This window comes from Sinocyclocheilus anshuiensis, unplaced genomic scaffold, assembly GCF_001515605.1.
Source record: "Sinocyclocheilus anshuiensis isolate Anshui unplaced genomic scaffold, SAMN03320099.WGS_v1.1 scaffold205, whole genome shotgun sequence".
NCBI lineage: Eukaryota > Metazoa > Chordata > Actinopteri > Cypriniformes > Cyprinidae > Sinocyclocheilus > Sinocyclocheilus anshuiensis.
Genome location: NW_015536497.1, coordinates 1,025,468 through 1,036,551, shown reverse-complemented (window position 1 = coordinate 1,036,551; position 11,084 = coordinate 1,025,468). Strand labels below are relative to the sequence as shown.

General features: G+C 33.0%; 1 protein-coding gene across 4 annotated transcripts in view; it reads left to right on the top strand.

The window, feature by feature from the left end:
• dmtn (dematin actin binding protein) overlaps positions 1-9,203 on the top strand; it is a 28,441-nt gene extending 19,238 nt beyond the window's left edge. For 2 of the 4 annotated variants that reach the window (XM_016485075.1, XM_016485084.1), the window contains exons 3-16: positions 347-409; positions 585-740; positions 1,035-1,106; positions 3,258-3,390; positions 3,468-3,512; positions 3,664-3,807; positions 4,753-4,862; positions 5,086-5,191; positions 5,634-5,698; positions 6,533-6,581; positions 7,106-7,113; positions 7,439-7,504; positions 7,811-7,891; positions 8,711-9,203. In XM_016485075.1, the coding sequence (XP_016340561.1) occupies positions 347-409; positions 585-740; positions 1,035-1,106; positions 3,258-3,390; positions 3,468-3,512; positions 3,664-3,807; positions 4,753-4,862; positions 5,086-5,191; positions 5,634-5,698; positions 6,533-6,581; positions 7,106-7,113; positions 7,439-7,504; positions 7,811-7,891; positions 8,711-8,824 (1,212 nt within the window). In that variant the 3' untranslated portion in view covers positions 8,825-9,203. The remainder of the gene's footprint in view (positions 1-346; positions 410-584; positions 741-1,034; positions 1,107-3,257; positions 3,391-3,467; positions 3,513-3,663; positions 3,808-4,752; positions 4,863-5,085; positions 5,192-5,633; positions 5,699-6,532; positions 6,582-7,105; positions 7,114-7,438; positions 7,505-7,810; positions 7,892-8,710) is intronic. The other 2 variants (XM_016485093.1, XM_016485103.1) reach the window with 2 other exon arrangements.
• The last annotated feature ends 1,881 nt before the right edge of the window (positions 9,204-11,084 follow it).

The following is an 11,084-nucleotide window of genomic DNA, read 5'->3' as shown; positions in this document are numbered from 1 at the left end:
ATTTTTTTTTTTTTTTCATTTAATCTTAAAGCCCATTTTTTGCAAAAAAACATTGATCTCCTAATACTGGAATTTCCTAAACGTTTTTCTATAGCTTTTTCTCATATGTGGATACTAATCTCTATGTTGTCTTTCAGTCAAAGTAAAATCAAATTAAAATTTGATCAGATCTGCAGTGGGTTTTTTCACTTAGTGAGAATGGAAAGGGGGCATGGCTGAGTGACACACATCATCAGTTTGATTGATGGCATTACTTATAAATCTTATTTCTCATTAACAACATGTCACTGGATAGGAGCAGTTAAATGATGACCTCTGACCTTTTTGCTCTGCTCTCCCGCCACAGGCAGGGACGGCCCCGTCCTCCCGGGGTCCAAGTGCTCCTGGGTCCCCAGCCACCTCTATTGTGGTAAGTAAAACCTTAGCTTGAACACTTTCAGTTTCACAGATAACACATGCATTCTGTTATCTGCCATAAAGCACATGCTCGATATCCCAGTTCATAGGAACCTTATGAGGCATTTCAGAGGACAAGCGTTTCTTTCACACCAGACTAAACTCAGCCTCTTTCTAACTCCCCAAAGGCACGAATGGACAATCAGGTCATTGGATATAAAGACTTGGCTGCTATTCCCAAAGACAAAGCCATTCTTGAGGTGGAACGGCCAGATCTGATGGTGTACGAGCCGCATTTCAATATCTCAGCCCTGGATCGTATAGGTCTTTCCAGAAGCAGAGAGGTCAGAAAAGAACGAGTGTCTCTTTAGATCGAGTCTTTGTTTCATTGTACCATCGGGAAGCATTTGAGAAGCTTTATTGTACGTTTTACATCTTAAAGTGGAATCAGTATATGTGTTTTGGTGAGCAGGAAGCTGAATATAATGGTGAGATGTAACTTTAATGTTATTAGTCAAGCTTTGTTATGCGTGGGAAATCATTTGTGTGTAAAAGTGACACAGAGCCATTGAATGTCAGGCATTGAAGATGATGCATATATGTGTGTGTGTTCTGCTTTCTCTCCTTGTCTCCTCCAGAGATCAATGTCACCTCATTCTGTCTCGCCCCCTCCTTCCCCTGAGGTGAGCCATCAAGCCTCTGTTGATCAGGTCTGACACTAGTCACCGATCACTAGCTTTAACTACCGCATTTATCTTCCTGCACACTTCCAATGTGATTGTTTTACTGAGCCACTCAGTTAATGAAGGATGCAGCCACTGTAAATGACTTTCAGTTTTAGTTTTGTATTTGAACTATGTTTGCCAAAGCAAATATGACGCAGAGTCTTTAGTTATGTTTAATTAATGTTAATAATAATGTTAATACTTGAAATTTATATTGTCTATTTTTCAGTCATCTGCCATAAATAATTAGCAGCATATTGTTATCATAAAGTATTTTAAAGGGATCCTATTATACTCTTTTACAAAGTCTTGATTTCTCGTCTGATGCACTCACTCAACCAAGCATTCTAACCACAACCTCGCCCCTCCCCACACCCCAACCATTCAAATTTCTGTAGGCAGGAATTATGTTTAATGATATTCTAATGGGCCGCTTTGTGATATCACAAAGCCTGGAAAACAAACGCTGTAGTCCAAACGAGCCGTTCGTTGTAGTTCTTGAAAAGGGATTTTTTTTTAAACGAAATATCTCCCTTTGGAGTGGACTTTGAGATTTGTGACTTTCTAGATCTTTTTTATGCCCAAACATACACACTACACACTGACTAAAATTAAAAAAGTGAAAAAGCATAATAGGACCCCTTTAATATGATTTAATTTTTATTATTTATAATTATTACTATTAATTGTAACATTATATTGTAGTATTCTATTTTTTTAAGTAGTCAGTATGAATTAATACTATTAATCATTAACATTTATTAATCATTAGAGTTAAATTATAGTCCTAATATTATTCATTTGTGCTTATTATTATTATTATTATTATTAATTATAATACTATTGTATTCAGATATTATTGTAATATTGAATATGAATTAATATTATTACAATTTAATGATTTTATTTTAATGTCTTTAATTCACATTATTGAGTTGCAGTCATATAAACATAAAAAAATATTATTTAGTAAATCTCAAAAGGAATACCCACTTATTATCCATATTATTTTTTATATTAGTTCTTAGTATTTAATAAAAAAAAAAAAAACAATGCTGAATTGTAAAACAGGCTACTGTCGGGCATATAATTATAATTAGCCAGAATTGTAATATCATGAATTTTAAAATTATTTATTTTTTAATTATAATACTATTCATTATAATATTATATTGCATTATGTATTTTTTATATTGAATACAAATCTGACAAATCTATTAATTATTAGCACTATTAGTCAGAATATGTCAAATGTAGTCTTTCTTGAATGATTAATATTATTAATTTGTATTAATCATTATACTTTTGATTATAATAGTATATTGTAGAATTATTATGTTGTAATACTGAATATAGATCAGTAATATTAATTAATTAATTATAGGTAAGAATAATTTAATTTAATATTAAAATATTCAATTTAATATTATATTATATATTATATTTTATTGTGTTATATTTAATAATAATATTTAAAAAATAATGTCTTTTATATTATTACGGTGCAGTCATATAAAGATTATTCAAATAATTAATAAATCTCAAAATGAATATCCACTTATTATCCATAGTATGTTTCATTTTAGTTTTTAGAGTTACATAACAAATGCTATTTAATTTTGATATCGACCATGAATTGGTTATTGGCAATAACATAAAAATAGCAGCATGTTGCTCTCATGAATTTCAGCATGATTTAATTAATTTTACTTTTAATTAATTAATCATAATTAATACAATCCATTAAAATATTATATTGTAGTATTCCAGTATTTTTAATATTGAATATGAATCTGAATTCATACTGTTACAGCATATCTGTATCAGCCAGAATTGTAATATTGTGCATTGCTAATTAACTACATTTAACTAGAACACTGAACAGTGGAATCAAATGGCATTCTGCTGCTGACCACCGTTAGCATATTTTACAGTAAGGCATGAGTTTGCAGTGTCATATTATTGATACAGAAGGTAAAATGTGATGTTCTGGCTTCTGTTAACATGCTGAGTGCTTAACTTATGTCCACTCGTATGATCAGGATTGAAACATGAAGTCATGTTACCATAAGCAAATGCTTCATTACTAGCATTCCAGAATAATAGAAGGTTTATGCAATTCCCCTGTTTCTTCAGATATTTGCCTCAAAAGAGTCAAAGGAGTGGTCAGAGCAGGGGTCGCCAGGAGTTTCCAACATGGACTCCACAGTGCAGCTCCGCAAAATCAGCCCCGCCTCCAAAGGCTCCATGCAGCACTTCCACAGGCCGGGTACGGTTTTATAGCACAACGACATTCTCCAGAATCATTCAGATGTGTGTGTAACTGTACATGCATTTATCTTTCAGACAGTGGCACCAACATCTATAAGAAGCCACCAATTTACAAACACGGTATTTGTTCTTTTATTATTTAATATATAGACTTTTTTGTAGTTAGTGACCTATACCTCACTTTCATGTAGGATTCTTGGTTTTCCGGGGTGTATTAAAAGATGAGCTGGTCACATTATGCTGCTGATGTTTATCTTGTCTCTGTCCTCAGACGGACAGACGGGAACGTCTCACAGTAAACATGATGTGATCATTGAGTCCTCCAAGTTCCCAGCAGCCCAGCCGCCTGATCCCAACCAACCTTCAAAGATAGAGACCGAGTACTGGCCCTGTCCCCCCTCTCTAGCCTCTATGGGTAAATGCTCAGCAGCTTCATATTTCTGTAGCCCCTCCCGCAATGACATTTTATTGGTCCAAACTCTCACTCCACATATCACCTCCTGAAATCACCTTTAATCACCTGAAGTGTGTCCTACTGCTATTGCAGCATTAAAGAAGCTGAAGCTGAGGGATGATTAACTTTTTAGCATATGTGTGTTTAAATTGTAGTCTTATTTTTTATTTTTTATTATGCAATATTACAATATTATATTCTAGTATTCTTAGAATATTTCAATATTAAACATAAATGTTAATACTACTATTAATTATTATTATCAACATTATTAATGATGAGAATTCATATTTAGCCTTCATTATTATAATTATTATTTTTTTAATTGTAATTAATACTATTTGTATTATATTGTAGTATTCTGATATTATTGTGATATTAAATATGAATGAAAACTATTAATTATTAGCATCAATTAAAATAATTGTAAATGATTTAAATTGTATTACTTTTTATTATATGATATTACAATATTGTAATATTAAATATAAATATTAATTAATACTAAATCATTACTATTATTAATAATTATTAACATTATTAATTATAATAATTAAAATGTAGTCTTTCTACATTAATATTATTAATTATTTAAAATTATGGTTAAAGTGAATTATATTAAATTGTTCCAATATAAAATATGATTATAAATGAATATTAACTTTATGATATTGTCTGTTAAGTGGTACATGCAAGTTTTTTTTGTTTGGTTTTGGGGGGTTTTTTCCCTAAAATGCTCTAGGAAAATAGTGTGAAAACTAAATGCAGGAAACTTCCTGTCACGTCGTGTTAGGACACTTTATTAGGCTGCAGTGATTAAGGAAACGTCAGCATGACACTATATGAAATATTATTCATTGGTAATCACGCATACACTCTTTTACATCTCCTGTCAATTGCTCACAGAGATCGAGTGGCGGAAGAAGGCAGCCGAACAGGGAAAACCGATCGAGGACGATGAGTTTGAGGACCTGACAGAAGATGCGAAGAGACTCCAGGAACAGGAACTTCAGAAGGTGCCCCACATCAAGACATCAATACTGTTAGGATTAATATGTCTGGAGATTGTCTACAATAAATCAGACGCTGGGCTGGGAATATTTTCTCTAAGGCTAGATGATGAAGTGTTTTCTTTTCAGGCCATTAGACTGAAGAGAGTGCTGGAAGGATACGCACACACAACATGAGGCCAGCGCTTAATGGAGCTCGCTAATCATGACTGAGCTGTTTGTTTTTCAGATACAGTCCAACTTGGGCAAATTGATCCTGAAGGAGGAAATTGAGAAATCAGTGCTCATTCGCAGAAAAACACGTTCCCTGCCAGATGGGACAAACATACATTTGGGTATGTCAGGTCTGTTTTAGTCTTAGTGCACTCTCAAATCTGAGTTTGCATACAAATATTAAAGGTTCTTTATTGGCATATATGGTTCCATGAAGAACCTTCAACATCCATAAACTTTCCATTGCAAAAAGAAAAGCCTCTTCAAGTGTTCTTTACTTACACTAAGAATAAGCTTTTTTCTGTTAACAGAAAAGTTGGTTTGGGAAATCACTCCAAAATACCCTTTCAAAACGTGTATTTTTAAGAGTGTATATACACTGCAGTTTGCTGATCTGCCTTTATACATCACAGTGAATTTGTATGGTGCATCTCATAGCATTCCTACCAGCAAGTCACAGAGGACACCCAGTGTTCAAATGACGAATTGCATTTGTGTGAATAGAAATTCTATTGAGAAATGTCTATTTTGCCTGTAATTAAGTTTCATCTACATTCATTGCAGGATCATCAGCCAGTGCTACTAAATCCACCTCTTTACCTCCTTGCAGTCAAACAGGTCTCACAAGGGTAAGAGAAAATCATCTTTGAAGGGATAATATTATACATTTTAATCATAATCTGAATTTGCCTACAATGTTGATCTTTTTTTTTAAGATTGTTCATATTAAATATAAATACTACTAATAATAATTATTATTATATTTCATGATTTGTTCATAAAATATAGTCTTTATATATATTATATAATACTAATTATTAAAAAATGTAATATTAAAATGTAAATAAGTAATATTTTTTGTAATATTAATTATTATTAATTGTAATCATTACATTTAATTTTTCTTTACTGATTAATATTATATTAAAAACGAAAATTAATAATATTATTAATTAACATTATTCATTGCAATAATTAAAATGTCTCTGTTTACTGATCAATATAATTTTTTTTAATTTGTAACATTAAATATGAGTATTCATTCATAATATTAATTAACATTATTAATTGTAATAATAAACACGGAGCCTTTCTTTACTTATTACTATCCTATGTTTTTACTTGTAATATTAAATATGAGTATTAATTCATAATGTTAATAAGTACAATTTTCCGCTAACTGTCGTACACGCGTTCACGAGAGAGTGGCGTTCCAGCAGATGATGTAGGCGTAGGAAAAGGAAAACCAGGCTCTTGGCTTATATCGAAATCCTCAGACATTTTTCTTTACAAATCCTCGTTTTGTACTTCTAATTCGTGACCGGTGTTTTGTTTTGCTGTCTCCTCTGCGCTTCCGTGTTCATCACTTACGCTACGCTTTATGGGTGAACTGTCCCTTTAAGACATTCCTATAGCTCTTTTGAGTCTCTAATGCGTGTAATTGTTTCTCTTCGTGCATGTAGCTCCAGTCTGCAGACTTCACCTCCACAGACAATGAAAAAGCAAAAACAGGTATGGTCAAAATTTTTAGTATACATAAGCAGGGTATTAAAGCAGCACTATGTAACTTTTTCTGTGTTCAAAATTTGCTAAATGTATATAATGAGCGAGTACATCATGAATTCGTCTTCCAAACCGCGTTTTTGTCTTATTCCGACTCACTACAGTACACTTATAATAAGTACTTATATTTGGACTATTGTAGCCTGGTCGGGTCGTCACCGCTGCGGAGTAACACATACCTGCGTGAATCGCCATAGACATAAACTTAGAGAAGTAGCTCCGGTTGGAATGTTCTTCCGCGGGATGTGTGCAGTTCTGTTTATTAACCGCTAGAGCGCCAAAAGTTACATAGTGCTGCTTTAAAATTCTCATTATTTACATAAATGTTTCTGCTATAATTTCAATTATCTGCATAACAATTTGAGTGATAATTTAAATTGAAATCAACACGAATATAAGAAAATATTTGATTTAATGACTTCTAATGTTACTGTATTTTTTATCATCTTTATTTTTCTTTCTATGTTCCTCAGGTGTACAGGTAAAATGGCTTTGTTTATTCGATTTCACAAGCATGGCTGTTGAGTTTTCTAATATGCCAGCAGCAGCTAATAAGCTCTGACATAGAAACCACATCCTTTTCCTGCTACTAATGTATCCTTACCCTGACATTAGCCTACATTCTTTCATGGCTTCAGACTCATTTGATCTCCACACACTGTTTGCACACTTAATAATGAGTCAAATGAGGCTGATTCATTATTATGGATGTAGTGAGACCCTCCTCTCTAAATGTACCTGTCTCATATTGATCTCCTTTGTCCCGGGGGGGGGTATTTTTTTGGGCTGGGGTGGCGTCTTCATAGAATGGCGATTCACAGAGTGGGAGAATGGACAGAGGAAGCTCTCTTCCTAGTATTCTGGAACAGAAGGTGAGGCAGATCTTACCAGACCCTCCAAAGTTTTCATGCTCTGGTTCTCTCTTCTAACCCCATGCCATACATTCACTCACATCCATGTTGCTTCTAAGCCTCGCATCCATTGAATGCAAAATTCAGTACGGCAGTGTCACTGAAGACAATATCAAAGTGAAAACTTTGGAGGTTGTATGTGTAGTAAACATCCTCCTTTGAGCAAGCTGTTAATATGTGACGGCCTGTTTGCTGTGTCCAATCAATCAAAAAGGATGAGTACCGCATATATAATGTTACCAAAATGTTATGAAATCTCCTCTTCAGATATATCCATATGAAATGCTGGTTGTGACCCACAGAGGGCGCAGTAAGCTTCCTCCAGGTGTTGACAGGACCAGATTAGAGGTAAATCACACAAAAAAAACACTAGTTAACCTTAGTTTAACAAAAAAAAGAAAGAAAAGATTTTAATGTTCTTGCATTTCTTTGCCATTATAAGCTCAAAAGAATTAGCAAAAATAATAATTTATATTATTGTTTTTATTCATACAAAAATAATAATAAATCATTATTAAAGTATTATTATTATTATTATTACATTTAATAATAATAATAATAATAACAATAATAATAATTGGGAAAATATTAATTTATTTGTTTGTTTGTTTTTATTCGTGATAGGAGTGTTTGGAAAACAATAATAATAACAACATTAAAAATTATTGGATATATTAAATGAACATATAAAATAAACTACTTGCTTATTTATTTATTTGTGATTACGTGTTTTGGGACGTAATATAATAATAACAATTATTAAAACTATGCAGTAAATTATTTTTATGAAAATGCATAAATATTTAATACATTTTTATATATTTTTAAATATTTAAATATTTGGATTTTTTTTATATATTTTCGAATCGTTCATTATTATTATTATTATTATTATTATTATTATGTTTTCCAAACACTCCTACAACAAATAAATAAACAAGTATATTTTAAAAAAACTAATATTTTACTTCATTTTAATATTTTTAAATAGTTTATTATTATTATTATCATTACATTTTTCCAAACATTCCTACTACAAATAAATATATAAATACATGCAATATTTGCAGAAGTGTTGTTGGGGATGTTTTCCCCTGTCCTCTATAGAATTTTGCCTCTGACCGCACATATAAACTGACTGATTGTTTTTATTTTTTCATTAAAAAGCGGCATCTGTCTCCAGAGGAATTCCAGAGCTTATTCGGAATGTCCATCACAGAATTTGATCGTCTGTCACTATGGAAACGGAACGACCTGAAGAAGAAAGTGTCCCTTTTCTAACATTTGGACATTTGGACTTGGACACTGAACCCCTCGCCCTCCAGAGACGCCAGTAATGTTCACTCTAATCTAATACAGATGCTATGCAGACATTTCAAGATAAGCAAGGAAGATGACGCCACATCACCAGATGTTATTTCACTCACATATACAGTAGTCTCTGTGCGTCGCTGGTGTACATAATAAAGACAGGATGAAGGTTCTCGCATCCCTACAGTCGCTCCATATGTGAACAAATCAGATTTCATAAACTGCTCCAGCCGTTTCTTTACGCCTTACATCTGTTTCAAATTCTTAAAGTGCCCAGAGATGTTTATAATAATAGGCCTATATATTTACACAAAGTTTTAATCGTAAACATCACTTTTTTTTTTTATTGTCATCACTATTACACTATAAACTTAATTTATTGTATCCAAAACACATATGGCACTTTATTTATTCTTGGTGTCGATATGTAAAAGTTCAGCTTTAACAATCTCTAAATGAACATTTCTAACATCTAGCAAAAATTAAATGTTCATCATCATTCATTAAAAAAAAATGCATGGACACTAACTCTACATAATTTACTCAGTTTTACAGATAAGAGCACTGCGATGTATGACTTCTATTCGTGCTAATAGCAACAGTGTTATATTGTGGACTAATATGAAATATCTATAGCTCAGGCTTGCTGGTAAGCTCTGGCTTTGGGTTCCTGTACACTGTTGGTGCTTCTTACAGTAGGTTGTAATTACTGAACAACACTAGAAGTTCCACACAAAGCCACTTCATTTACTTGGATTTCGAATGTCTATTGTCGATGCACACTTACGTTTTACTGCCTTTAGTAGTTGGTCTCCATTGCGGTGTCTTTTAAAATGGCATAGGTGTTATCAAATCAGGCATTGCACGCTTACAATGGAGACTGTCCAACAATTATGTGTCTGTTCATAGTTCTGTGTTTCATCACCGTTTTTATGTAACGGTGTAATGTTGAAAAAAAAATAAAAGCTTCATGTTAGAATTTGTGTCAAGCAAACATTTTTGGGTCAATTCACTGAAAAAAAAATATGTTGCATTAATATAATGATCAGCTAACTTTGCGCATGTAGTGTTTTGTTAAATTGAACGAAACCATTCAAAAGTTTGGGGTTTGTACGATTTTTTTTTTATGCTTTTGAAAAGTGTCTTATGATCACCAACGCTGCATTTATTTAATCAAAAATACAGTAAAATAGTAATATTGTGAAATATTATTACAATTTTAAATAAATATAATCTATTTTAATATTTTTTAGAATGTAATTTATTCCCGTGATAGCAAAGTTGAATTTTCAGCTGCCATTACTCCAGTCTTCAGTGTCATGATCCTTCAGAAATCATGCTAATATGCTGATTTGGTGTTTCAAAAGAACAGCATTTATTTGAGAAATATTTACTAACATTTTAAATGTCTTTCACTTCTGATCAGTTCAATATTTCCTTGCTCACTAAAAGTATTCTTTAAAAATTAAAAATATTTGTACCAACCCCAAACGAACGGTAGAACATGAATGTTAAATGATACCTTGGTATGTAGTTTGGCCAGTTGCTTGTCATCTACATGGCTCTGAGTGTAAACACGCCTCTTGTAACGGAACTGAAGTCACACAAATGTATTGAGGGGTGAATGAAAATAACCGCAACATGGCCCAATTATATAATAAGTGAGAGCTCTAAAGCATTTTGGGATACAGAAGGATGTTTATGTGCACCTCTAGGTACGGTACAGGTGTGACCGTAGGGAATGGATACTCCCTGAGCAATCTCTCCTCATCGAGGAACTTTCCGGCGCGCCCGTTAAAGGCAGGGAGGTAGAGGCCATAGTTAAGCACATCGGTCAGGCTTTGTGTCAGAGTGACCAGAACTTGCTGCTTACAAACCCACACTGGAGCCTCAAGGTCCAATCGCAGGCATTTCTGGAAGCACACATATTACAAACTCGTCATATTCCTACATGAACAAACAGTATTTTTGCTTTTTTGGGGGGGATTTATACATATTTTATTATATAGACTGACAAACTCAGTCAGGATATGCTGCAGGCTGGATTCGAATCTACATTACCCATATGAGCACCAAGGCTTAAAGTGACTGGAGTACATAAGCTAACTGCTGCGCCATGGCTCTGACTAGGCCAGGTAGGTTTAATCATTCATGTACAATTTGAATCTTGCTCCGTCATCAAGTGTCCTGAAATGCCACAATATTTACTGCAGCAAATAGTTCAAAACTA